This window comes from Panicum virgatum, chromosome 7N (genome assembly GCF_016808335.1).
Source record: "Panicum virgatum strain AP13 chromosome 7N, P.virgatum_v5, whole genome shotgun sequence".
NCBI lineage: Eukaryota > Viridiplantae > Streptophyta > Magnoliopsida > Poales > Poaceae > Panicum > Panicum virgatum.
This window is the reverse complement of record NC_053151.1, coordinates 44,788,363-44,816,089: the sequence shown is the minus strand read 5'-3', so window position 1 is coordinate 44,816,089 and position 27,727 is coordinate 44,788,363. Positions and strand designations below refer to the sequence as shown.

General features: G+C 45.8%; 2 protein-coding genes across 3 annotated transcripts; both read left to right on the top strand.

The window, feature by feature from the left end:
* The first annotated feature begins 6,256 nt into the window (after positions 1 to 6,256).
* LOC120682475 (galacturonokinase-like) lies at positions 6,257 to 12,523 on the top strand. 2 transcript variants are annotated; one of them, XM_039964408.1, is made up of 14 exons: positions 6,257 to 6,581; positions 7,605 to 7,718; positions 8,558 to 8,629; positions 8,908 to 8,951; positions 9,175 to 9,283; positions 9,362 to 9,427; positions 9,770 to 9,849; positions 10,122 to 10,221; positions 10,671 to 10,846; positions 11,008 to 11,048; positions 11,131 to 11,159; positions 11,237 to 11,306; positions 11,824 to 11,913; positions 12,009 to 12,523. In XM_039964408.1, the coding sequence occupies exons 1-14, from the start codon at positions 6,279 to 6,281 to the stop codon at positions 12,275 to 12,277; spliced, it is 1,563 nt and encodes a 520-aa protein (XP_039820342.1). In that variant the 5' UTR covers positions 6,257 to 6,278; the 3' UTR covers positions 12,278 to 12,523. The 2 variants fall into 2 exon arrangements, with proteins under 2 accessions (XP_039820342.1, XP_039820343.1); XM_039964409.1 differs by having other exon boundaries at positions 6,325 to 6,581; positions 9,210 to 9,283.
* A 5,280-nt stretch (positions 12,524 to 17,803) lies between these two features.
* On the top strand, positions 17,804 to 24,881 carry LOC120681311 (probable cation transporter HKT7). The gene is made up of 5 exons (XM_039962819.1): positions 17,804 to 18,202; positions 18,530 to 19,209; positions 23,127 to 23,147; positions 24,158 to 24,358; positions 24,592 to 24,881. The coding sequence occupies exons 1-5, from the start codon at positions 17,804 to 17,806 to the stop codon at positions 24,788 to 24,790; spliced, it is 1,500 nt and encodes a 499-aa protein (XP_039818753.1). The 3' UTR covers positions 24,791 to 24,881.
* Positions 24,882 to 27,727: the final 2,846 nt, after the last annotated feature.

Here is a 27,727-nt window from a genome sequence, read left to right as displayed (position 1 = left end):
TCTTCAGTTCTTTCTATTACAATCTCCTTATGCCAATCTCAATAGAAGTTTCATTAGAAATTTTATAAACATTAAATAACATGTTACATCAGCAATTTTACCGACTTGGCAGTATCGTTACGAGGAGATGAGAGAGTTTCATAAGATGAGAGATGAGTTTTATCCCTATAAAATCCAGCTGGTACAAAAGTTCTCAGACTTAGTAATTGTACGATAATACTGTGCACTAAGACTGGACTTACTATATTTTTTATATCTGTAGTTATCATCATCCACAACTATCTCCTGAAATTGGTGTGAATGGTGAGAAACAACTGCATCAGCCCCATATATCCCAGGCTTAAATGCTTAAACCTCATTGGGAAATGGACAGTGGCGGAGCTAGCCCAAAATTTTAGTTGGGGCAGGTAGTCGCAGGCCCGGCGGCGGCCGGCAGGCATCGGTCGACTAGTCGAGTCGAGTAGACGCGCGAGGCCGAGGACGACTCCGTATGGATGGGCTGGCCGAGCGGCCCATACTGGATACTCCCATTTACACTCCCACCGGCCCACCCCATGGCCCAAAAAACACTTCGTTGGTTTCTGTTCTTCTTCCTCCCGATGCGCTCCACCGCCACAGGAAACTTGAAGCCGCGCCGCCGCCAACTCTGGGCCACTGCGGACTCGCCGGAAGAGGAGGGGGGTTGGGGTTCCCAACGCCTAGCTGGGGCATATGCCCCACCCTGCGTGATGGGTAGATCCGCCTATGAAAATGGAAGTTGACATCCGAGTGTTATCCTAGGGGCGGAATTCAGATAAGGATGTCAAAACTGTATGGAGACCAAGATAATTCAGAAATGGAAATGGAAATGGAAGTTGACATCCGAGTGTTAAACTTTCACAATTAGCACTATATTTATGTATGTTATTTGATCCCTTAATTAGCATTGTACTGGTAGTGTAGGCTGTAGTAGTAATCTTCAACTGCCAAATCATATACTCCCTCCGTGTTGGTAAATGAAGTCGTTTTCAGTTTGTCAATTTAAATATTTTAAATTTTGATTATAAATAATTTTTTTTGGGTTGAGTTTAAAATATGAAAGCGATGTAGATATCTTGAAATTTGGTTTCGTAAAAATATATATTGATATTTTATGATTTTTTTATAATAAAAAGATATTTGTCAAAATTATTTTTGGAGACGGTGCCAATATCCGAAGACTTCCTTTACCAACATAAAGGCAGTCTATCAATACTAACCGGCATTGCAGCAATGATAACTTACATTTGATTCGTACGGGTACATCAGTACCATTGTACCAACGTCCTAGAGATTCTTGCCTGGTCTATGTTTGACTTTTCTCTGCTAGGCCGGTGCACGCTGCATTCAGAGAGATGCTTTGGGCAGGAGAGTGGAGACCCAATGCAAAAAGCATCGAAATTGGAGCTTGCATGCAGCGATCTACCGGCCCATCGAAATTGGAGTGGCACTGGCACTGGCAGAGTGGCAGTTAGTTGGCGCAGTCAAACCCTAGCTAGCTATAGCCGCGTAGGAGAGGCTCGTTTTTGTCGCGAACCAACGGTCAATATAATCCGATAACCCGACTTTGAAAAGTGGACACCCGTCATTCGTCTTGTCATTGCCCCATTGGACGAACCTCTCGTTTGGTTTCTTGTCTAGAATGCTTAGAGGTACTCCCTCCGTATTAGTAAAAAAAATCGTTTTGGATATATTTTGGATTAAACATTGGAAATATAAATCATCAATAACTTTTAAATTGTTGAGTTTGCAAATGTGAAAATTATATGAACAGATTTTTCTTGAAAAATACTTTCATGAAAGTATACATATCTCACTTTTATATAAATATTTTTATAATAACAAGGAGTCAAAGTTATGTTTTGGAGACCGTGTCGTTGTCATAAACGACTTCTTTTACTAGCACGGAGAGAGTATTTTAACCACTAATTAGAGGTATTAAATAAAATCAATTTACAAAACCAACTTCAGAACTCCTGCGCTAAGAACCCTGATGAATCTAATGAGACATTTGATCGTATGATTAGAGAATAGTTATTGTAGCATCACTATAGTCAATCATCAATTAATTACCATCATTAGATTCATCACGAAAAGTTATACTCATCCGTGAAGAGATTTTGCAAATATACTTCATTTTCTGCACCTGCTCATTCAAATATTCTATTTCGAGAAATCCGTACTTCATGCATGCAAGATTTTTTTTCTTAAAAGTTCCTAGAAGAGGAAACCAAGGACCCATGGCACCATATGGTTCCAATTTCCAAATACACACACAACCGTTCAAATTTTAAAAAGAGGTGGTTGCACACGAGCGAAAAGGGATGCATCCAAGCTGAACGCTGAACATGTTGGCGGCTTACGTACACATCACTGCTGGAAGTTTCTTCAGCTAGCTAGCTAGCTGTGCTTTGTTTACCGATGAATTTTCAGCAAACCATGTTATGTACAGTGTACATCTCGCAACTACTACTAGACACTTTTTTTTAAAAGAAAAAATTTATTGATTTCAAGCACAATACATCGTCTTAAAAATTTTCCGACCTCTGCCTAAACGACACACAACCTAAAAAGAGTTTAATATAGATCCTTCTACACTAATGACTGTCAATTCTAAGACTAGATCGCCACCCATGAACTACTGCTAGACACTGTCAGTACTAACATGGTTTTATTGTCGAGGCCATGTACGCATGGATTGGATGCATCGAATCATCAGATCGACGGCGAAAAGAATGAGCCTGCAATCGACCATCGATGCCACTTGGAACCCTCGCGTCTCGTGCTTTTGGAGCTTTGGCCTTTTGGAGCATGCGCGGCGACCTGCCGAGTGCATGCCGACCTCGCTCTTCTCGAGCTTTTGATTTCGTGGTGAAAAATTGTCGAGCCTCGGCTTTTTCTGTCCCAATGCAAATGCCGTGCTACGATTCCGAGGACGCGCGTGTCGCTCGAGCACAGGTCGCGCCGGAGCCACCACTGCATTGTAGTATTGGCGACTGCATGCGTGCGCGCGAAAAGCGCATGCAAGAAAATGGTGGAAATTGGGACCCAAAAGCCGTTGGCGCACACTCATTTCTGCACTTGACCCTCCGGTTGCAGTCCCATGCCATGCTAGCTTTTCACTACTGCAGCGATTAATTGAGCTGTTACATTAATTCCTGCAATAGTATACTAGTAGTATAGGAACTTTGCTGGCTGCTCGAGCTCTCAGCGACGTCATTGCCACTAGGAATCCGGTCCATACGAAACCAAGAAACTTCACTAACACTAACAGAGACACCAGTCCGATCGAGCGAGATCGATCAGATCACTTGGGGTCTGGGACCTGCTAGCTACCCAGAGTAGCAAGTTGCGGCCACCCAAGGATCAGTGACCACATCCCGCCGGCCGGCAAGGTCGACCGAGAACCAAGACTGGGTAACTTGGTAGAGGTATGAACACGACACGGGACGCGACCGCTGCACAGATTCCTCGGCCAGTCGGCCTTGTCGATAATCTCCGACCACGAGATTGGAAATCCGCATGGACATCGACATCGACATCGACCAGCGTGCTCTTACCGGCATTCGCCGTTCCACCCGGGCCGGGAAATCGATCGATCGAGCCACCAATGAACTGGTCAAACCGCGCGCGCCGCGAACCAAGATTCCTCGTCAGTCGTCACCAGCAGCAGGAAACGTGGCCGAGACTCGCCGTCGTCGCGGTCAGTCGCCGGCCGGAGTTTGTTCGTGCGCAGCTATGGCGACTCGTCTTCTTCCCGATGCTTCCGACTGCGTTGAACGACTGAACTGACTTGGAAACGGAGAGACGGAATCGCTTTGGGTCAAGCTGGCCCGTGGGCTGCCTTTGCCTGGAAGAGAGATAGTATAGCGTAAGTTGGGCTGACGCGACTACCCCCATTTGTGTTCGTGGGTTGGCTTTGGAATTTTTTTAATTTTTATATTATTTATTTTTTGATTTTTAAAAAATATATGCCTAATTTTTTTTGCAGATCTGACCTCCTGCCGCCAGTTCACGCCGGTTGAACCGGCGGAACGAAGGTACTGCCGGATGAACCGGCGGCAGGTACACTATAGCAAACATACCGCCAGTTCATCTGGCGAGAGGGTACTGTAGCGATTTTCACTGGTGCTTTAGCGACCCACCGACAAATCAACCGGCAGTACTGTAGCAATTTACTGTAGCACATTTCTTAAAAATTATAACAAATTCATATGGATTCGGATGGAGATAAAATTTATACGAAAATTATAGACCTCGACGAGGTGTACAAGTACAACTTTGTAATTCAAACTTTTTCATTTGGAATTATCTTAGTGTTCAAATAATCGACACAGTGCACCTGCCGCCGGTTCATCCGGCGGTACCTTCATTCCGCCGGTTGAACTGGCGGCAGGAGGCCAGATCTGCAAAAAAAAAATTTAGGCATATATTTTTGAAAAATCAAAAAATAAATAATATAAAAATTAGAAAAACTCGTTCGCTTTGTGAGGTTGGGTGGGCTGTAGAAGTCGACCGCGATGGGCCGCGGATACGCCCGCAGGCCGGCTTGCGAGTTGCGACGGCCCGGGAATATCTCGGCTCAACTGGGCTGATTCAAACCTGGAGTGGGCCTCCGTAGCGGCGAGCAAGTGTTCCTTCTTCATTCCCTCTGGGCTCTGGAAGGGAACAAAATCCCACCGCCTGCTCTGTCGTTTGTCGTACACCGGCGGGTGACATGTCACATGTGCTTAGCTGGCCGCCGATGGCAGGTTGCGTGAATGCAACAAAAGCACAGCGGCGCGCCTCATCCGTAGCGTCGATCCCCTCCCTCTACGCAACAAACAGAAGAGCTTGGAAGCAATCTGCACTAAGCTCTGGGCGTTCAGGTAATTCGGGTCGGGTAATTCGGGTAATGAAAAATTCGAGTATCTAAAAATGCTACTCGAAATTGATCCGAAAAAAGTAATACCCGAAATTTCGGATTCGGGTTCGGGTTTTTCTTGAAATACCCGATCAATTGCCTCTCCTATTAGCGAACAAGTAAAAAAGAGGATGCAATACAAAAGTAAGATCAACATATCGTCATTAATGCACACATCAAACAAACAAAAAATCAAAAAATAAAAACTATTAAATTTCTTATTGAATTGTTAGGGTCAAGTGAGTGGATTAGGCCATAATTTATTGGGTTTTAAAAGAGTTCGGGAAATTCGGGTATCGGAAGTCAAAACCCAAATTACCCGAATTAAATTCGGGTTTTTCAACTTCCTACCCTGAAATAGTGATCTTCGGGTAATTCGGATTCGGGTAATTTGGGATCGGGTTCGGGAAATTGTCCCCACCCCTAATCTGCACGCACGAGCAGCAGATCAGAGCCAGTTCACACGATCCTCGTGGTTCCATCTCGGCATCCGTCATCGGACCAACCACGGCTACAAAAAAGATAAAATTCCCCCATCCCAACCGTGCTGCACTCTGCTGCTGCAACACCCCTGCACCCGCACCCGCACCCGCACCCCCCCACCCCACCCACACACACTTGTGGCGAGCGTTGGAGCGACGATCCACTAGCTTGTTGCGTCCTCACTGATCCACTACTCTCTCCCAAATCCGCTCGTTAATTTCAGCCGTGCAAATTGGAAAGAGGCCAACCCGGTCCAATCCTAAGACTCGCTCGGTCGAACTAAGACCAGTCTCCATGAGGCAGTCTCAACGGAGATTTTGTGAAAATTTTTATGATATTAAATATTATCATTTTTACTGACATAAAGAGAAAAGAATGAAATTTCATAAAATATAAAAAAATTTTATTACAATAAAATTCATCTAACATAATTATCTAGTTTTCAATTTAAATAACTATGTTATAAAACTAGCTTAAACAAAACTATGGCCGTGTTTGGATCCAAGGGCTAAAGTTATTTGGGCTAGAGCTAATTAGCTCAATCACATAGCCCTTCAATAAAATAGTCCTTGACATGTTTGGATCCAAGAGCTATTTAGCTTTTAAAGCATCTTATCCTAATCATTGGAGTTCTATTGCCTCTCTTGCTATGGTGGGCTCCACATGAAATAGCCCAAATAATCACTCTTTGGGTGAGATAGTTTTTTGAGGTGAACTATTTGCAAATAGCCAAAAACTAGCCATCATATTTGGAATTTTTTAGCTATTTTGAACTATTTTAAACTAAAAATAGCTCTATCCCTTGACTCCAAACACGCCAATATCATAAACCTGTACACCGACACTGGTACTGGATCACGGACGTGGATGACAAATGCGGGCAAGCTCAACTGCTGAGCGGATGCAAATCCCCCCGACCCCCACCACGTACGGTTGCGATCTCACCACCCGCAAGGCCGCACCCGCACGCGCCCGCCACCACCCCACCGCTCGAGGCCGCGCCTGCGCCACTGCGGCCGCGCCGACACCCGCGCCCGCCCGCACGCTTGCGGCCCCAGCCAGAGCCGCCGGCGGCGAGCGCGCGAGCGGTGGACCGGTGGTAGGTGGCAAAGCAATGGTGGCGCCGGGTGGAGGAGGAGGAGGAGGAGGCTCGGCGCGGTGGCCTTCGGAGGAGGAGGTGAGGGGCTGGCGGCATTGCGCGCCGACCAGGGCGCGATTCGTACGGGTCGCGGGTGTAGCTTGTGGGGTTCGGTCTCGCGGGCGGAGATTTTGCTACCTCGAGGGATTCAGGGGCGAGGCTTCTGGTCGCGGGTTCAGATTCTGCGATGCCGCATCGTATAGCTGTGTCTGTGTGACTGTGTATGGGTACTCGGGCGCTGGGGGCGGCCACCGATGGCTGCTCCGTCTGACAGCTTCGGCACTACTCCATATATTTGTCCGTTAATTGATCTCTAAGCATTATATCTGGATTCGGTTCTGATGTGTCTGCTAACTGCAGATGCGTCCTTTTGATTAAGTTGATAGCCCTTTTGCTAGTGTGCTGTTTTGGTAGTCCGGGCACTGGTGCATGCGAATATTCCTTTTTAGCTAAACACAATGCAGGCCATTTTGCTAGTGTCAGTTTCAGCACGGGAGACACCTTTCATAGCTTGGGAGTCAATGTGGGAATGCTGGGTGGTAGTTATTGAGATACGGCGCATTTTGGGATAAGATCCTGCCCTGCTTTTGCTTCATATGATGTGTGGAAGATAGAAAGGAAGGGTGCTACTTTTTCCCTTCTGAAACAAAGATGTGCAGTGTGTGTTGGGGTAATGTGTTGTCAACTTGTCATTGATGAGTTGTGTTGAGGTATGATGAGCTGTCGATCTCGAATAATTGACCTGGTCTCAATTGAAGCCTAAATCTTCCTGGTTTCAAATAAGCAAGCATCATATGAGTTATGACCGTTTGAGCAGTCAGGGAGGTTGTGCCAATATTATTGCCATATGCTAGTTTCCTATGACCTCACGTATTCATGCAAAAAGCCAAATAAATTAGATGGAAACTGATATTGTCAAAATTGCTTGATCTCAAATATCTTTCATTTTCGCAGTTTCACTAGTGAAACCACATGTTAGTGCAGGGTGTTGACCTTAAGCTCATTTCGTTAGTTAGTGGACGGCAATGTTTTCTTTTTTACATCTTGTTTCTGGTATTGCAGTTGGAAATTGTACGAAAGAAAGTTGTGGAGATTAGTGGAAGGGATGAACGTGAGGTTAGGGTCGCTGCTTGCCCTTACAGAATTTGCCCTTTGGGGGCTCACATTGATCATCAGGTGACTTTGCGTTCCTATATTGTTCATATTTTTCAGAAGATAAAGTCATGGTTAGGGAGAAACTAAAAGTTAAGATTATGATTAGTTACCTGAATTCGCCAGTTGACATCATTCAATTGTATTTTCTCATAACATATGTCATATTCCAGATGTACTGTTGTATTATTCTTGAGATATATTGACCTAGTGCCACCTCCAACATTGGCCAAGCTTTGTTGATTTCACAATAATTTTAAGTCACTGACTTCTGATAATCTGGTTATTAGTTATTACATGCACCATGTCCTTAGATGTTGTCCAGAATTCCAGGACAATATTAGGCCACTTATTGGTCAAATGTTTGGAAGTTTCATCAAGCTAGGTATAGCAACTGTGTGATAAACAAACTTTATGGCTTGATTTGGTGGTGATAACTGATTACTGCTAATAAAAGTTAAGCCTTTATTTGTAACATGAGCCTAGTGCCCCAGTTCAGGTATTTTGATTTAGGGTGCAGAAAGGGCAGGAGATGTATAAGCTATTACGAATAAGTTACGGTGGGGATCGCACCATAACAAGTCAACTGTGCCACTGACTAAGGATGCATTGTTCTGTTTTTTTTTCTGGATACGTGCTATAACAAAACTGACTGGAATTAGTACAAAGCCTCATAGTAACCAATTTGGTAAAAATTTTCAAAAACCTATGATAAAGGCAGCCTAACCAATCAGAGTGCATGAACCAACAAATTCACTCTGATGAATGCTTGAATGTTATGCTATCCCACTGATTGTAACTCGAAACATTGTATTAACAGTCATCACACTCTGCTTGTTAAATTTTAATGTGCAATCTGACAGGGTGGAATTGTCACAGCAATGACCATAAATTATGGAGTACTCCTTGGTTTTGTGCCCTCTAATGATTCCGAGGTTGGTAAATTACTACATTTTACTTGGAGTTTTTTTTTAAATTACAAGTTTAATTCTTTGTGCTGAACTAATAGATCGCACTGCCCTGGCTCCTGGGCATTGTATATTTTTGTATTCATATTTTCTTGTTTACATATTTGATAAATGTGCCATCACAAGGATAACAAATGGTCTCTGCACCACGTAGAAGTTCTTGTGTGATTTTATTGAAGATTTCAGATTAGTGCTGTATTATTATTATCTATAAAACTAGTAAGCCTTTTTTTTTTGGGTTTCAGATTTTACTCCAATCTGGCCAATTTGAAGGTGTTATACGATTCAGGTAACACTATACAAATCTATGAAAGTTTTCACTCTAACCATCAAAATGCATAGTGAACTAACCCAATCTGATAGAAAAGATTGCATATACTTTAATATAAGACTCCTTATAAGATTGCTCCTAAAATATAACTCCTTATACTTTAATCCTTGCTTACTTAATATTTCAATACCACCAAGCTAACATGCATAGTGCATGTTCCATCTTCTTTTTTGGGCAACAGAGTTGATGACTTACAAAAGCCTATTGATAACCCAGAGAACATAAACTGGGAAAGCTATGCAAGAGGTGCTGTTTATGCACTGCAGAATAGTGGATATGATCTCAGGAAGGTAACCCCATTGCATTTATCTCTTAAACAGTCCAGAATACCTTATACTTTAAAAATACTAACAAATGACTTCTTGTAGGGTATCATAGGCTATATTTCTGGTGTGAAAGGTCTTGATAGCTCAGGGCTTAGTTCTTCTGCAGCGGTAATCTAACTGATATGTTATATCCATTTACTTGAGCAAAGTTATTTCTAGACCAATATGTTGTATGTTGGAACTTAGTATTTAAATAGGACACAGGTCATGGTTCTAAATTATTTGCATGTTATATATTTATTAAATCCTGCTGTATAACTTGATCAACTTCACAAGCATATAAATCAAAACACATTATGTTACTTGGAGACCTTAGCAAGGTTTGCGCACGATTGTGAATTTGATTTTTCTGTTACTTTCCCCTATGCCCTCAAAAAATATTGTAAGAAAATTAGTATCTTGACCAGTGATACGATCATAAGCTAATTGTCTGTGTATGCTCCTGAACAGGTTGGCATTTCCTATTTACTGGCTTTAGAAAATGTAAATGATCTGGTTGTATCATCTGTGGATAACATTCAGTTGGACAAGTAAGTTTTTCTGTTTCCATTAAGATCTTACGAGGATACAATTCATAGATGCATGTACCTGATTTGACTACAAGCAGCTTTGTTGAACTTGCTAGAATCATAATCCAATATGCTAGCAGTCTGCCGTTTCTCCTTACTTTATAGTTAATATTTCGCGCGCGCGCACGCACGCACACACACACACACACACCGGCACGGGCATGTGTTTTAAAAACTCTTAATGGGCATTAGGGTTTTGGCGGTCCACTTAACTCACTATTCCTATTTGTCAGGTCCATTGAAAATAAATACTTGGGTCTTGAAAATGGCATTCTAGATCCATCTGCCATTTTGTTGTCACGGTATGGTTATCTCACCTTCATGGATTGCAAGGTAATGCTTATTTTATTTCTTTATCTGATATGATTTTTTTTAATCATGTTTGAAGGGTAACATTCATTGAGTTATTCACTTATTTAAGAAACTCCATATTATGATATATGTTTCCATGATGAAATTTTTCTCTAGTAGCTTGGTTGTGGGTGTGGATGTACACCTAGATCAAATCCTCCTTGAGGCGAATTCGGGTGCCTATTTTCTTCTTAATATAATATAAAGCCACCTAGTTCCTCCTTGGTTGGTCTAGTTTTTAAATTTTTCTCAAGTACCATCTTTTTACATAAGTTCAAATTGTTGATGATTCTAAACTTTGGGGACCCTTGATTATGTTAACTCTGCCTAGTGTATTTTGTGTTTTTTCATGCATACAGTCTGTTGGGTGGTGTTCACTACAGTGTTCTCCATTTGCATTTGTTGTGACCGAGATTCTCTTGCTTGAGTAGACCGCTTCACCTTCCTACGTCTACTTCTCAGAGCTGAGTAAAAGCCAGCAGCCTCAGGGACATCTACCATTCAAGATTTTGTTGGCATTTTCTGGCCTGCAACATAATCTGCCGAAGAAGCGTGGATATAATACACGAGTTTTCGAGTGCAAAGAGGCTGCCCGTGCTCTTTTGCAGTGAGTTCTTCTGTTAGTGTAGCTGAGTTTGGTCATACAAAAAAATACTCTTATGTTCAACTATAAAAGGGTTGAAATTTATTGTTTTTCAGTATGTTTTAATAGCTGCCATGTTCATAATGCAGACAATTTTTTTGATTATATTTTGTTTGAATCCTCAGCGCTTCAGGCTGTGAAGAAGCATCAAATATACTTCGTAATGGTACATATCTGAGAAATATTAGTTGTTGTGACCAAATGTACAAGTATAATTTGTCTGAAATCCATTGTTTGTGTGATTACAGTTGACTCGGTTGTATATGAGGCCCAGAAGGTAATTATCACCTTCAGCTCCAATTTGGCAATTTCTTAAACTTTTTCATGCGACCCCAACATGATTTGTTCCTGCAGTGTGTATTGGAAGAAAATCTTTCCAGGAGAGCTGAGCACTACTTTTCTGAAATGAAGCGGGTTGCTAAGGGTGAGCTAATCACATGTTTAGTATATGCATTTTGCTGTATTTGATTCACCAATTTAAATATTTCTTATGATATGGTTCCATGCACATATATACAAATTCACAGTTCATCATACTACTTACTGCATATCTTAGCATAGTGGGCTTACTAGTAGTCTAGTATTTACTCTGTTCTATTCATGGTTATGCCATTTCAAAAAATAACTATTAGTATTCATGATAAAACTAACTGGTCTTGCACATGTCTTGACCTGTGCAGATGCCCAAAAAAAAAAAGGTTCAGCATTGTACATGGCATCTGTTACTTGTAGTATCCCAATGAGAACTAAAAAATTGGGTATATTGCCATGTTAGCCTTACTGGCTACTGACTACTTTCTCATTTCGTGTTGATCATACAGTTTTGCTGGGTATGCTACCCAGAAAGGCAGAAACAGTTGATACTTCATTCCTTTGTATCTCCATGCAAGCCTGAAATGGACATGCAACAGTCTGACAGTTTATTGCCGACCTTTGTTCAGGCAGAGATGCATGGGCTTTTGGGAACCTGCAAGAACTTGGGCAGCTGATCTCTGCTTCTGGTCGTAGCTCCATACTCAACTACGAATGCGGTATGTTGCTACAGTTTGACTGCCCCGCTGGCCCCAATATACTGTTGATTGTCAGGTATTTGTCCGTGACAGAATGGTTTGTCCGAAACCTGCAGGGAGCAAAGAGATGATACAGCTGTACGAGATCCTCCTGAAGGCCCCCGGCGTCCTGGGCGCCCGGTTCAGCGGCGCTGGCTTCAGGGGCTGCTGCCTGGCGATCGTGGAGAGCAACCGCGCTGAGGAGGCGGCCGCCTATGTCGCAGCCGAGTACGAGAAGGCCCAGCCCGAGCTGGTGTCCAGGATCCCCGCGGATCGCCGCGTGCTGGTCTGCGAGCCCGGGGACTCCGCGCGCGTCATATTGCCCGACGACTGCCTCCATTCGTGATGGCGCCCTTCTGACGGAGGCCGGCGGTGTGAAGAGGGCTGCTCCACGCTCGTGTCGTGTGGGCGTCGGAGTGTCAATTATTGACGACGTATAGTATCCGAGGGTGCAGGGCATCCTTGTACGTGATGTGCTGTCCATTTGACCCATTCGTTTGTACGTACGATACAATAAGCGTGACGCTCGCGTTTGTATCGAACAATAAGATTTTCGAGTAAAAAAAGAGGTGGAATGCACTGTGTAGACTAATCCTCGTCGTTTGCCTATGTGCTTGTTCGGCACTACCGCACTAGCAGCAGCTGGTCGCTGTTCTGAAACTACCGGTTGGAACAGACGACGATCGATCGTTGGAGCCAACTAGCAAGGCAGTTTCGGTCGCGGCGGCCCACAGGCCACAGGCATCGCCGGGCGCATTCTGCTCTAACGCTCTGGCCTCCGGGCCTTTCGCCGCATTTGGAACTGAGCAGGATGCCGCTGCCACCTATCTGGTGTTAACAAGCGGATTAGATGTTACCGTGTTACCATATAAATTGATGCAAAATTATAATAAAAACATGGATAGATCGATGCAAAATTATAATAAAAACATGGATAGATAGAGAATGCAACCATCTACGTGCATGCAAAATTTGAACTTGAACAAAAATTTGTGCTGGAAGCAACGAAAGAAACACTTAAATAGTTGCGAGTTATGGATCGAACAATTCCAACTGCAACTATTTCGGTGCTGATTTCACCTTTTTGTTTCTCCTTGCACAATTTTTGTTGAAGCTCAAATTTTGCATGCACACAAATGATTGTTTGCTCTATCTATCTATATTTTTATATAGTTTTATATGCACCGATTTAAGTGCTACAGTTGGCTCCCGAATCCCGATCGATGCGCCTCACGAGTCGCGAGCAATCAGTTGGAAAAGATTATATTATCCTTTTTATATTCCAATTAAACAACACTAGAGATGTCTACTATACTAAGACTAGTCTCGGTGTACAGTTTCATAATATAGTTACTAAGATTGATGCGGGCTTGCTAGCGTCCAGATGTCAGATGAAAATTTACAACATCGAAACAAGATATCTGCAACATCGAAAATATATAGGTGCAATATTAAAAATATGCAAAAGAAAAAAAAACTAATTAAGTCATTTGACTCTCGGATGCGAAAATTCCCGTCGCAATATGAACACCATGTTTCATGCAACATTCACCATAAAATATACGAAAATAATAGTTGCAATATCAAAGATCAAGTATTGAAATATATGTTGAAGCGTTCGATAATTCGGACGTCTATGTCTTAGCATTTCCGGAGGTGATGCAGCGTTCTAGGATGTAGAACCACCGGGGGACGGGGTGGCGGTTGTGTCCTGGCTGGTGCGGGTGCAGCCTACCACGGCGGCACAACGGACCACGTGGGGGTGGCGACACTTGGGTTAAGCTGGGCTCATGGCTTAACTGAGGAGTGGCTGTGTACGGATTGTATATTCAGCAATCATTTAGAGGACGATTAGAGAGATGCTCCGTATACTAGTAGTAGTGATAAAAAAATGGACTAAGAATGGGTCATATATATAGATATAACTACGCAAATTATTGGTCCAGAGGTGGTCGGGTCGGGGTGGTCATTCAGGCCAGGCCACAACTGATATAATTTAATTTGTTTCTTCAACGGTCTCAGAGATGCATTGCTTTGATTAAAAGTTTCATGCTGCAGGACTGGCAGAGTTGCAGCATGAGGAGATGCTTAATTCAGGTTATTTTTTCTTCTCAGCAACTTTGCGTGCTTGACTTTGTTGAAGTGTATCACGAGACCCTCATTAATGATTTGAGCACTACTTGGACTGATTGATTGATGATAATTAGTCGATACCTGACATGCTTAGTCGCCATAAAAAGATGATCCCACATGCGGAACGGGCTGAGCGCCTGAGCACCCCCCCCCCCCCCCCCCCCCCCCCCGAGGAAGGAACGGCCTGAGCACCAGGCGGCCAAATCTCCCATTGGCACCGATGCACAGATGCCCTATGTGACTGCTGAACCATCTCGCAAGGGACAGACAGAGGCGCCGTCGGCGGGTCTGCTGCCTAAGATTTGGAGGTGGCGATTGGGGATGAAATTGCATTGGCAAGGATTATGTGCTGATTTGCCCCTCGATTTGGCGCGTCGGCAACTGATTTGGTGCACCAGGCACCGGCGGATATGGGGCGGCCGGTGCCTACGAGACTCCTGTCCTGCTGACAGCGGCGTGCGACGGTCCCGTGGATTCTTACTGCTCGATGCACCGTAAATCAACCTCATCCGATACGTGTTTTTTGACAGTCTAGCTTCGATCAGTAACATATATACTCACACTGTCCCAACACTACTACAAAATAGGTCTTTGTTCAAGACCATTTGTCCCGGCAGCCTTTGGACCCGGGACAATAGGTGGCTTTTGTCCCGGGTCCAACACCTAGCCGGGCCAGCGGGGGGAGGGGGACAGGGGACTTTTGTCCCGGTTGGAGGCACCAACCGAGACTAGAGAATACCATTTTATCCCGGTGAAGATATCCAACCGGGACAAATTGCATCCACCGCGCACGAGTTCACATCCATCTATTTTATTTAACTCGCATCCCCCTCTCTCTCCTACCTTATCTCTTCGTCTCCCTCGCCTCGAGGCTTCCCGCCCCTCTCCATCCTCAAGCTTCCTGCCTCCCATCCCTTCCCTCCAAGCCCAGGGCAGGTACGCCCGGGGGCGGCCCGGCGAGCCGCCCGGCGCGCAAGCCGCCGTGGCTGGCCAGGCGCCGCCGCCCTCCGCCTGGGCACGCAGGTCGCCGTGGCCTGGGGAGGCGCCGCCACCCTCCGCCCAGCGCGCAGGCCGCCGTGGTTGGCCAGGCGCCGCTGCCCTCCGCCCGGGCACGCAGGCTGCCGTGGCCTGGCCAGGCGCCGCCACCCTCCGTCCGGCGCGCAGGCCGGCATGGCCTGGCCAGGCGCCGCCGCCCTCAGCCGGGCGCGCAGCCAGGTGGAGCCTGCCATGGCCCGGCCAGCCACCGCCGCCGCCGTGAGCCCGGCGCGCGGACGGTCGTGGGCGAGGGCGGCGTGTCTTGGCCGGCCGGCAGCAGCAGCTCGGCTCGGCCTCGGTGGACGCGAGGACAGGCCCGGCCGCAGTGGATCCATGTGGTGAGAAGCTACATATTAGATGAGTTCGTGTTCGTGAATGATTTGTGTTTGTGAATGATTCGTTTGAGTGTGTTGTGAATTAGATGTTGTACTGTGAATCAAATCGAATTCATGTGTTGTGAATCAATTGTTGTATAATGAATCAAATTGAACTCATGTTTGCGATGTTAATTCTTTGGTTGTATATTGCTCATGATTATATTGCGATGTTGTGAATCATGTGGAGTTGAAGCCTCAAGAACTACTCTGACAGAAATATGCAGGTATTAGCGGGAGGGGGAGGGGGGTGTGGGCGGAAGCTAAGATTTTTTTCCTCTAAAAATTACATTTATCCCGATTTCATACTCATCGGGACAAAAATGTTGGTACATTTGTCCCGGCCAGATAGTCCCGGTTGAAAAACCGGGACTAAAGGCTGTTAGGAACCGGGATAAATAAAGGATTGTGTAGTAGTGCAAAAAGCTAGAGTAATCTTTTAGACCAAAGTCATATAGAAAAGTGTAAGTATTATTTCTTTATAAATTTGATCAAACTTAAGATAATTTAGATTTAGACACACTCCTTTTGGGACCAAAGGAGTACCGGCTCTAGCAACGAAAAGATGAAGTTTTGCACGATTAATACAGGCAGAGAGAAATTATCGTTTCTCCTGTGCAATCAAAACAGCACCTTTTCAGTGACTGGAGGTAAGCAGTGCGTTGTTTGCTAACAGGAAACTAGTACAAAGTGTGATTTCTCAAAAAAAAAAAAAAAACTAGTCCAAGTAGGATTATATCTTTTTCTCTCCGAGTCATTCTGCAGTTCCCTTTTTCTAATTCGGGATTTATTTTCACCAGACAGGCAAGTTGAACAACCGCCACTACTACAGCATCTATATGCAACATGCATGTCTTCTTGGGACAAAAAGAAACTGAAATAATTGACAGACCAACCGTCAAGTTTCCACGTGTTCGACGAACATAGAAGGATGCACGAACAGTACACCATCTCTTGTTAATATATACAGGCGCCTACAAGCTCTCAGGTACCAGTTAGGGTTGAAAACGGTTGGGATAAATCCCGTTCCGCTCCGATTTCTATATTTTACCGTCTCATTTTCGTATTTTCGGACAAATTCGGAGTCAATATGAAATACAGGATGTCAAATTCGAAAACGGGTCGAAAACGGTTTAGCTTGTATTCTGATCGTTTTTGTATTTCCCGTATTTGATCGGGATATCCCGTTTTCATAAATTCGGGATATACCGTTTTTTACAGTCCAAACCCAGGAAAATCATACTCCCCGACTCGTCCACATGAGGCCTGGACGGCCTAGCCCAAATCAACAGGGTCTAGGGTTGGGCAACCCTCTCCACGACTCAGTCTCTCACCTCTCCAGCTCGTGACCCGACCCGACGCCCCCACGCTCCCTCCCTTGCTCCGCCTCCGGCCTCTCTGCCTCTCGGGCGCCGCCAGGACCAGGACGCCGGCCCTCCTCCGATACAAGACGGCCGGCGTGGCCTCGCCCTCACCGGCTCACCCCACGCCCCCCGCCTCCCTCCCTTGCGCCGCCTCCGGTTTCTTGGCCTCTCGGGCGTCGCCAGGAGCCCAGGACTAGGACGCCAGCCCCTTCGATTCAAGACGGCCGCCTCCCTGGCTCTCTCCCTTGAGGCCTCGACTCCGGTCCTCGCGAGCCCATTCTTGGTCCTTGGCTCCTCTCCAGTCCCTCCTCTGGTTCTCCCCCTAACGGCCGGCGAGGACTCACTGCCGAGCGTCGACGTGCACGGCTGAGGGCTGACAAGGGCGCTGCAGTCTGCTTGTGTTCGTTTGAGACTTTTGTTTTATTCTATGTATGTGAAACTAATTAAACTATTTGTCTCTGGGATTTTCTCCTTTCTGCAGTCTGCACTACTATGTGTGTAGTGTAGTCGAGTCATGGGCTCATGGCTGTGAATTTGTTTGATGTTCTATCTTTAAGTGTGGGCTTAAGAGTTGTGGTTTGTGACTTGTGCGGTTGTTAATTATTATCATGTTTATAAATACTTGTGCTATTATTGTTTGTCTATGTGTTTTCGTGTATGCATGTCAAGTTTGTCGGATGATTGGGTACGATACGATCGTAGTGGGTCGGTGTTTCCGTTTTGCCTTTCCGTAGACCGTTCGCTTTCGACACATTACCGTGAGTCCGTATTCGTATTCCTGTTCGACGTCCATATTTGTATTCCTGTTCGACTTGTTCGTTTTTGATATCATTATTGTATTAAAATGTAAAAGTGAATACGATAAAAGGGTTATCCCGACCGATCCCGACCGTTTTCAATCCCTAGGTACCACCAAGGCACAGAAGGCGCATGCAAGTACCAAGTAGTATAGCTCGCACGTCCAACATGGCCGGAGCACACAAGATTGGCGAGCTCTTGGACCGGTGCTCGGCGGCCGTGCACGTCTTCTACTTCGCCGCCATCTCCTGCGTCGGGTGGGGGCTCCTCACGGCGCTCAAGGTGCGGGCGCCGCACAGGAGGCCCTGCGGCATCGACATGTTCTTCACCACCGTGTCGGCCGCGACGGTGTCGAGCATGTCCGCCGTCGAGATGGAGGTGTTCTCCAACGGCCAGCTCCTGGTCCTCACCGCGCTTATGTTCATCGGCGGCGAGGTGTTCGTGTCGCTCGTGGGGCTCGCGTCCAAATGGTTCCAGCTGAGGGAGCAGATCAGAAACAGATCGCGCGTCGACAGCCACGACGACGTCGAGCTCGAGACGCCCACGACGCCGGCCGCTGGCGCCGAGGCTGCCGACGCCGATGACTCGAGGCAGGGGCGAAGCCAGATTGAGTTTGCACAAATCCATCGGGGTCGGCGGACCCCAATAAGAAAGGTCAGTGCGTTCGAATGGTTCAACAAGCAGATCAGAAACAGCTCGCGCGTCGACAGCCACAACGGCATCGAGCTCCAGCCGCTCGTGATGGCCGAGGCTGCCAATGCCGATGACTCGAGGCAGGGGCGAAGCCAGATTGAGTTTGCACAAATCCATCAGGATCGGCGGACCCCAATAAGAAAGGTCAGATCCACCCCTGACGTCTCGAGGTCGATAGCTACCCCGGCCACCGAACCAGAGTATAGCACCCCGGTAGCAACCACGGCCACCGAAGCAGAGTCTAGCACCCCGGTGGTCGACGAGAAGATGCTGCAGCACGATGCGGTGCGCTTGCTGTTCTACGTCGTCCTGGCCATCCTCCTCGTGGTGCACATCGTGGGCGCCGTCGCCGTGGCGGCGTACATGCACGCGGCGCCCGGCGCGCGGCGGACGCTGAGGCGCAAGGCCCTGGACGTGTGGACCTTCGCCGTGTTCACGACGGTGTCCACGTTCTCCAACTGCGGGTACATGCCGACGAACGAGAACATGATAGTGTTCAAGCGGGACGTGCCGCTGCAGCTGTTGCTCGCGCCGCAGGCGCTGGTGGGCAACACGCTGTTCCCGCCGCTGCTGGCCGCGTGCGTGTGGGCGACGGGGCGCAAGGACCTCGCGGAGGTTGCCAAGAAGGGCAGGGAAGCGACGGGGTACCACCTGCTCGAGGCGCGGCGGTGCTGGATGCTGGCCGGGACGGTGGTCGGGTTCATCGCCGTGCAGGCGGCGCTGGTCTGCGCCATGGAGTGGGGCAGCGCGCTGCAGGGGCTGAGCGCCGGGGAGAAGGTGGCGAACGCGTTGTTCCTCGCCGTGAACTCCCGGCACACCGGCGAGGCTACCCTCGACCTCTCCAAACTGGCGCCCCGTCCTCGTCTCTTCGTCCTCGTGATGTGAGCTATCTCTCTCTCTCCGCGTTCACGCAAGTAGTATATATATAGGCCTTGATCCAAACTTCAAAATTCTAATTTTTTTTAACACGATGTATTAAATTTAGTAAAAAATTGCATTACAAAAATATACTGTAAATCGCGAGATGAATCTAATAAACCTAATTAGATCGTGATTGACACTAAATTGCTACAGCAAAGCTACAGTAAATATATACTAATGACTGATTAATTAAGCTCATTGGATTTGTCTCGTAGTTTACAGACGAGCTTTGTAATTAGTTGTATCAAAGGTGTGGTATCAGCTGTCGTATCCTTAACTCAAAAAAAAAATCAGCTGTCGTATCAGTTGCCGATGCATATTAGCCTTAGCTCGTTTTGCTCTTTCGCACGCTATCTGCACGTAGTTTTTTTTTAAAACAAATCTATATAACCTCTAAATGTATCAAAGGTGGATCACATCACCCCTTAAGCTATAAAATCGGGTTTCTAATCTCCTCTCCTTTGCAAAACAAGACAATTATCTCCAAGGTGGTTTTGCAGCCCGTTTGCTACAGTAGTGCGGTTTTATCTTTTCCCTTTTTATTTATTTCTACTGAATCTTTAAAAAATTGAAGTAAATTATAGAAAACATTATAAAATAAAAAACCTAATTTTGTTGGACTCCACATGAGTAGATCAATACAGTGAATATATAATATAGTATGTTTTAGTATAAATTTTTTATGTTCCTTTAGATCTATACTTTTCTGTAAGTAATTGGAATAATTCATAGGTGCATTTTCTATGATCCAATTATGGTGAAATATTTGTTGTAGGCTAATTATAGTATGTTTGAACTGTAGTAGACATTTCATACCCATTGCCTATTTGACACTAGAAATAATGAGCCTATTTGACACCCAAACTGGAATTCTTGCCTAATGTCCTCAACGTCAATGCCGTTGGCTATAGTAGTTAGGATGTTCACTTACCTGCAAAGCTTAACTGGTGGTAGTCTGCGATCGGCGCCGGAATCTTCTATAACAGACAAAGACCACACCCGGACCGAAATATGAATTTTCTACTCATGAATTATTGCAACCTTTTTAATGGACAAGTAGGGGCAAGCATGTGATGTTGGCAGGAATTTCTTATCCTCCAACTTCCAAAATCTTCACTCGTGCCGTTTGTCAATTCACGGGCGCGGGCTATCCTTGGCTAGACCGTTCTGCCAAATAATAGAGCAATATATATGTATTTTTTCTAAGCACCCAATTTTTGACCAGATAAGGATGGTAGCCGGTTAGCTTCTAATAGTAACCACAAAGATATTCAGTTTCAACCTGGAAAGGCCTGTTTGGATCTTTAGTTCTTGGCCTAATTTGAAGACTAAAATTTAGCTATTGAATTAGCTCTTTAAAATTTAGCTCCTAGAGTTGTTTGGATCCATGGGCTAATTTGAGAATTAAATCATTGGCTCTACCTTCCATGCATAGAGAGTGAGGAGAAAAATAATTTTTTGGTGGGATCCACTTAGAAATACCCCCAATAAGCATCTTTTGGAGGGGTTAATTTTTTGAGGAGGGCTAATTCATTTTCAAAAAGTCTCATATGTTTGGATCTTTTGGGTTAAAAGAGACTAAAAGAAGAGGGGCTAATTTTTAGCCCGTGAATCCAAACAGACTCCAGATCACAAGATCAAGATGGCGATTGATATTCCAAGTTTCTCCATGTATCACATGCCGCCTTCATCAACCTGCCGAGAATATGCTCTCCGCGTCCAGGCCGCGAAAAGACCTCCTTTTCTTTTTTTCGGGAAATGGATGCCTACATTTCAGTAATGACAAAGTTGACACGAGTTGATGAGTAACGACTCTTTCCTCACCGGTTACACCAATTTTAAAAATAAGACATGCGCTATACTTCCTCCGTCCTAAAATAATTGCGACTATAGGGTTCAAAATTTGTTCAAAAAAACTTGCTAATTTTGACCCACAAATCACAAAAGACAAGGTGATTCCGAAAAATTCTCATAAAAAATAATTAACAACTCATCCACTTATCATAAAAGATAAAGAGTATTTTTGTAGTTTTGCATCTAAGTATAGAAGGTCTCCAACAATGAAAATCTAAACACAACACCCATTCCCTTGTTTGGGTCGCGTGTACAGGGAAAGGACCCCCTCCCTGGCCCTCGCACTCGCACTCTCCCCACCCCTCGCGCTGCTCTTCTCCGGCGGATCCGGCCGCGGGCTCGCTTGGCCGCGCCACCGCACCCCGCCGCGGATCCGCCGTCGGCCCACCTCGCCCGCCGCGCGCGGGCTTGCCTGGAAGCGCTGGCCGCGACCTCGCCTCGCCGTGCCGTTGCGCCCTCGCCGCGGACCCGCCTTGAAGCACCGGCCGCGAGCTCGCCTCGCCGTTCGCCATTCACCGTTCACGAGCGTAGACCTCCGATGAGGTGCTCCGCCGCCGCTAGCCGCCGCAGGTCCTTCTCCCGCGTGCGGCGCGTGGCGGCGGCGACCTCCTCCACGTAGGCGGGTCCTCACCGCGCCGGTCGCTCCTCACCACGGCCTCGCCGGCGGCTCCACGCCACGGACCCGCCACACCAACTGCTCCTCGCTGCGCCCCCGCTCCCCGCGCCAGCTGCTCCCCGCCGCACTGGTAGCTCCTCGCCGCGCCTCACCAGGCCCACCTTTGGAAGCGCCAGAGATTTGCATCGTGGGAGAGAGGCGACGCAAATATGCCTCTCGGTTGGTCTCGTACCCAAAATGCCTACTCACTTTGCGTCTTCTGTTGGAGCCGGTTTTCTTCACTAATTTACACTGTGCACTATCTATTTTGAGTTTGGGTCTCCTTTTGCATGAGCCGGTTTTCTTCACCAATTTACACTGTGCCCTGTTTAGTTCCCAAAAATTTTCCTACAGTATCCGTCATATCGAATCTTCGTACACATGTATGGAACATTAAATGCAGTTGGAAAAAATAACTAATTACATAGTTTAACTGTAAATAGCGAGACGAATCTTTTAAGCCTAATTAGTCTATGATTGAATATTAATTGCCAAATAACAACAAAAGTGCTACAGTACCCAAACTCAAAAAATTTCACGACCTAAACACGCCATTTTAGTCCAAAGCGGACAATTTGAAACGGAGCAATAGCTAGTTCTGTAGGCAGTCAAGTATTTCTTTTTTAAAAAAGAAGCGCAGTCAAGTATTGCATCAGACCAAGAAGATTCATAAGGGTAAAGAACACGAGGATAGAATCACATAAAAACTCCACCCTGTATCCTCTGAGGGTGTCATTTCACTGAAATGGATGGATATATCCTGCCTGTCGTGTCCAATCATAGAGATTGAAGGCGGACTGAGTGCCTGTCGTGTCCAAAGCATCTAAGTTGACATTTGGAAAGAAGTAGACCTTTTCCCAGTGATCTCCTGCCAATTATGGTTAGCACTGAAGTTTTTTCCACTGACCAGGATTTTTAGTAGCCAGTAGTTCCTAAGCCATTCTCATATTGTTCTCTGAAGTACATTCATATCAGTGGTTCATGCCACTATGCGGCGGCTACGAGCAATCAAACTCCATCAGCTTGGTGTCTTGGTTTCTGTAAACAAAAACAGACCGCGACTCAATTTCAGTTCAGCCACGGTTCCCATCTTCATGCCACTTCATTTGCTGAGGATAAATCAAGGCACCAGAGTGTTCATCGAGGCAGAGTTACATCACCTTAGCTGAACTGTTGTCTAGTTTTGGCATCCAAAGAGAAAACATAAGATATGCTACATGATACAGTGGTTTCTGATCCGCCTTAGTACAAAACTGCATGCACACACCAGAGTTTCGTTGCAGTAAAGCGGTCATGTTCTGGAACTTTGAGTAGAAGTACAATTTTTCAGTCATTCTTGTCTCAAATTCTACTCATTAATGCTTCCAGGTATCTACCTCCAAACACAACATGGTTTCCATTTAAGGCTTGGATCGGGACAGCAACGCCGTGCGACAACATTGACCATCTTCTATTTGCGGCGTGCACAACAATTTCAATCGGCAATGGCAAAAAGACGAGCTTCTGGCACTCTGGGTGGCTACAAGGGCGCAGACCGAAGGATGTAGCACCTAGTCTGTTCGCGATCTGTCGACGGAAAAAAAGAACAGTGGCAGATGCACAACAGCAAAATACTTGGATACTTGACATCAGAAGAAGACAAGGACTCACACTTGGCCACATCCAAGAATATTTTACACTCTGGGAGATGCTACGCGGCACACAACTGGATGAGAACCAAGAAGATCAGATCAAATGGAAGTTCACCGCGTCAAGAGAGTATACTGCAGCCTCAGCCTATAAAGCACAATTTCTTGGAAACGTCAAAGTGCCAAAGGCTCAGACAATATGGAGAGCTTGGGCGCCGCCAAAATGCAAATTCTTTGCGTGGTTAGTAACCCATGACCGGGTATGGACTTCGGACAGGCTGATGCGCCGAGGTTGCCCACACAGCCCCTCTTGCCCTCTCTGCCGTAACGCTCCTGAGACCGCGCTTCACCTTCTAGCAGAGTGCCGGTATACAAAAAGAGTATGGAACCTCATTGCAGAGTGGTTGGCGCAGCCCACTTTACGCCCCGAAGTTGGAGACAAATCGATCATACGTTACACTGGTGGACTAACATCACCTCCTGCGATCACGTGCCCCGCAAAGGGATCAGATCTCTTTCTCTCCTTGTTACCTGGGAGATTTGGTGTGAACGAAATGCAAGAGTTTTCAGAAAGCAAGAGAAGTCGGCTCCAGCTCTACTGGCAAAAATTAAGAACGAGGCGGGTGGTTGGGCTCTAGCGGGGGAAAAAGATTTAGAGTTATTATTACTGCGAGATTAAACTTCTTTTCTTTTCCTTCTGGCTAGACGGCTGTACTCTCCCTCTTTATCAATGAAATAGGCACAATCTCGTGCCCGTTCATTAAAAAAAACATGGTTTCCATTTGGAGATAATTCAACCACAAGGGATCATTCCACGAAGAGCCAGGGAATCGGGTTTCTCGAGAGCACAGTTTTGTCACAACTCTCCTACCTGACAGTCTTTGTCATCGCCATCTGCATCACTGAGAAGAGAAAGCTCAAAGAAGATCCCCTCAACTTCAATGTGCTCAGCATTATCGTCGAAGTCGTCAGGTAATTGGTTACTCCTAGTAGTTAACAAAAAATAAAATTCTAATGCATACAGAACGAATCGACAAATATATGCAATAAAAACTTCAAGTTGCGGTTATGTGGTAATGTTTGCAAAACGTCTAAGGAAATGTACATGCCTGACAATAATACAGACTGAAAGAAACACATTTCCCTTGCTATCTTTTGGTACGTTTGCTTCCTTGAATCTGACATGTTTTAGTTATGTTTTGCAGTGGTTATGGAAATGTGGGTTTTTCAATGGGCTACAGCTGCATCAGACAGATCAATCCTGACCAACTTTGTACACATAGATGGACTGGTTTCGCCGGGAGGTGGAGCGAATCTGGCAAACTCATACTAATTATTGTGATGTTCTTTGGGAGGCTTAACAGGTTCAGCATGAAAGGAGGCAAAGCTTGGAAGCTTGGTTAGATGCAGCACCTGATACATTGCATGTTCCTGCGGTTCTGGAATCCGATGAAGAATCCATAAGGTCGTAAAACAAAGAAGAAATGACTATGTGCCTTTTCATGTGCTTCATTCATCCCAAAATAAGTGTTGTTTACATTATTTATTCTAAGAAATGACTTTACCCCTAATTACTTCTAGCAATTTTGTTTCAAAACCGTGTTGTTTATTTGGTTTTCTAGATCCACAATGAATGCATATGCATTGGAACTATAAAAGTAATATCTACTAAATATTTGATTGGCTCTATGTGTTTTTCTATACAATACTTTCTTAGTACTTGGTATTACTTTAATTAGATGGATCTTATCACCTGAAATTTCGCCATCGGTGATCTACTCTCCAAGAAAAGCTTTGATTTTTTCCTTCCTCTTGAAAGATTTCTTCTTCTTGTTATGTTTCTTTTCATAGTCTTTCTTTGAGTGCTTGTGTTGATTGCCATCATCTTTTTGCTTCTTGTTGAACTTGGATGGTTTGGGACAATCATAGGAGAGATGACCATACTTGCTACAATTGTAGCACTTCTTTTTGACACCATCTTGATTTCTCCGGAGACGAAATTTGTTCTACTTGGAATCATAGTTGTAAACTTTCTTGTTCAACCTTGACATCATTTTAGTAGTCTTCCTCATGAGAAGAGCAACCTCCATATCTCATGCCCATCTTCATTATTTGAATCATCACTAGCTTCATCATCACTTGAGCTTGATGGAGGGGCCTTGCACTTGTTGTTCTTTTTTGACTTGTGATCACTCTTAGCTTTGAGTGCAAGATTCTTTTTTGCTTGTGGAGGCTCGAATTCTCCCATGAGGAACATTTCATGAGATCGGATTTTCCCAACAACATCGGCGACCTCAAGCATGTCAATATTCTTCTCATAGAGAAGTGAAGTGACGAATGTTGTATTTGAGCTTATGAACTGAATGTAGGATCTTTTGAATGATGTCACTGTTGGACAAAGGAGAAGTTTCAAGCGCATTAGTATTCTCAACAAGTACATTCAATCAAAAGTACATTTGTTCAACCAGTTCATTAGGAAACATTTTGAACTCATTGAATTTTTCCTTAAGCATTTGATATTTTTTTCAAGAAGTTTCTTAGACCCAACATGGATCTTCTCAAGCTCAGCCCAAATTTCATTAGCATTATTTTTTTGCTGTGAACACATGTAAAAATCTCCTCATTAATAGTCTCAAACAAAGCATTTTTAGCTCTAGCATCCCCTTTGGCTTGAATCTCGATAGGGGCTCCACCAATAGGTTTAGAGGTGACTTTCCAAGCATCGTGGGAGAGAGCCTCAAGATAACTCACCATGCGAGCTTTCCAATAGCCATAGTTTCTCACATTGAACTTGGGCAGTCCACTACTACTCCCGGGGACCATTCACTGGGATTTTAAGCCTATAAAAGGGAGGTTAAGCTCTGATATCAATTGAAAGGAGAGGTGAATTGAGACCTTTTTTAATTTCTACCAAGTTCTTAACCTAGCGCTAGTGTTGCCCAATCAATGAATTTGAAATCTATCAACTAGAGCACACTAGCAATAAGATCTCAGGTGGGTAAACACACTAACATGCGCATTTTGCCTAGTGAGAATCACACTATCAATTAGAGAGCCTAGTTAAAAGAGCACACTAGAAGCAAGTGTCCTAGTCAACAAGCAAGCAACTAAGAGCAAGAACAAAAAAGAAATTAAATGCTTGAATGTAAATGTAAAAGACACGAGACAACCAGATTTTTTCCTGTGGTATTGAGAAGTTGACGCTCCCCTCTAATCTATGTTGGACCACCCATAAAGAGATAAGCTCCCTTGCCTCACAAAAAACAAGTCTTCACTAAAAATGCTCCTTCTCCCATCTCCGGAGCGAAGAGTTTTAAACCGCGCACAATATTCTCTTCTCGGGGCTTCAACAAACTCCAAGAGCTCACCAAGAGCCTTCGGGTCACCAAGACCGTCTAGGTGCCATCAAACATTAAGGCCCTGTTTGGTTCCAAATAAGTCATCTACTTATAAGTTAAAAAGTGAAAAAAGTGACTTATTTTGACAAACACTACCAACTTATAAGCCACCCAACTTATAAGCAATAAGCTGGTTCACTCCTGCTTAAAACTTATAAGCCACCCTTTTCCGTGTGGGCCCCACACCTTTTTCGTGTGGGGCCCATGCCCAACCCTATTGGCGGCGGCGGCCGCACCACGCGACCCCCACCCGTAGACTGCCCCTCCCTTGCCTCCCTTCTGTTCTCCCCGTCGCCTCCTCCTTCCCAATCTCGCCGCCACCGCCGCCTGCTCCCTCTAGATCTCGATGCCGCCGCCGCCGTACCGCCCCTTGCCCCAGATCCGGCCACCGCGCGCTGCACGAGCTCGGGTCTGCACACGCGGAGGAGCCGAGGTGCCCCCTCTTGCAGACACGCATGTGAAGGCGGAGGAGGGTGAGCAGATCCGCGTCGGAGAAGGCGGTGGGCATGGGGGTGGTGAGGATCATCGGCACCCAGGAGGCGGAGTGGGGGAAGCATGGCATAGAGAGAGAGAGGGAGGGAGAGAGAGAGAGGGAGGGAGGAGAGGGAGGGAGGGGGAAGGGGGAAGGGAGGGAGGGAGAGGAACAGAGTTCACACAGAGAGAGGCACTGAAATGGCAATGCTTTAAGGAGCCTTTGCCGGGAGAGAGAGAGAGAGAGAGAGAGAGAGAGAGAGAGAGAGAGAGAGAGAGAGAGAGAGAGAGAGGGAGAGGGAGAGAGGGAGAGGGAGGGAGGGAGGGAGAGGGAGAGGGAGAGGGAGGGAGGGAGGGAGGGGGGAGAGAGAGGTTTGGGAGGGAGGGCGCGGACCCGGCTGCCGCTCACTGGTGGCGGGGCGCGGTGAGGAGGCGGAGGCCGGCCGCTGGTGGAGGGGCGTGGCGAGGAGGC

Excerpts from the sequence above, each read along its gene's own strand:
- LOC120681311 (XM_039962819.1), top strand. The coding sequence starts at position 17,804 with ATGGCCGGAGCACACAAGATTGGCGAGCTCTTGGACCGGTGCTCGGCG. Across the intron at positions 18,203-18,529 it reads CGCCGGCCGCTGGCGCCGAG|TATAGCACCCCGGTAGCAAC; the intron begins GCTGCCGACGCC and ends ACCGAACCAGAG. Across the intron at positions 24,359-24,591 it reads ATTATCGTCGAAGTCGTCAG|TGGTTATGGAAATGTGGGTT; the intron begins GTAATTGGTTAC and ends TATGTTTTGCAG.
- LOC120682475 (XM_039964408.1), top strand. The coding sequence starts at position 6,279 with ATGCGGGCAAGCTCAACTGCTGAGCGGATGCAAATCCCCCCGACCCCC. Across the intron at positions 9,850-10,121 it reads GATAACATTCAGTTGGACAA|GTCCATTGAAAATAAATACT; the intron begins GTAAGTTTTTCT and ends CCTATTTGTCAG. Across the intron at positions 11,914-12,008 it reads CATACTCAACTACGAATGCG|GGAGCAAAGAGATGATACAG; the intron begins GTATGTTGCTAC and ends CGAAACCTGCAG.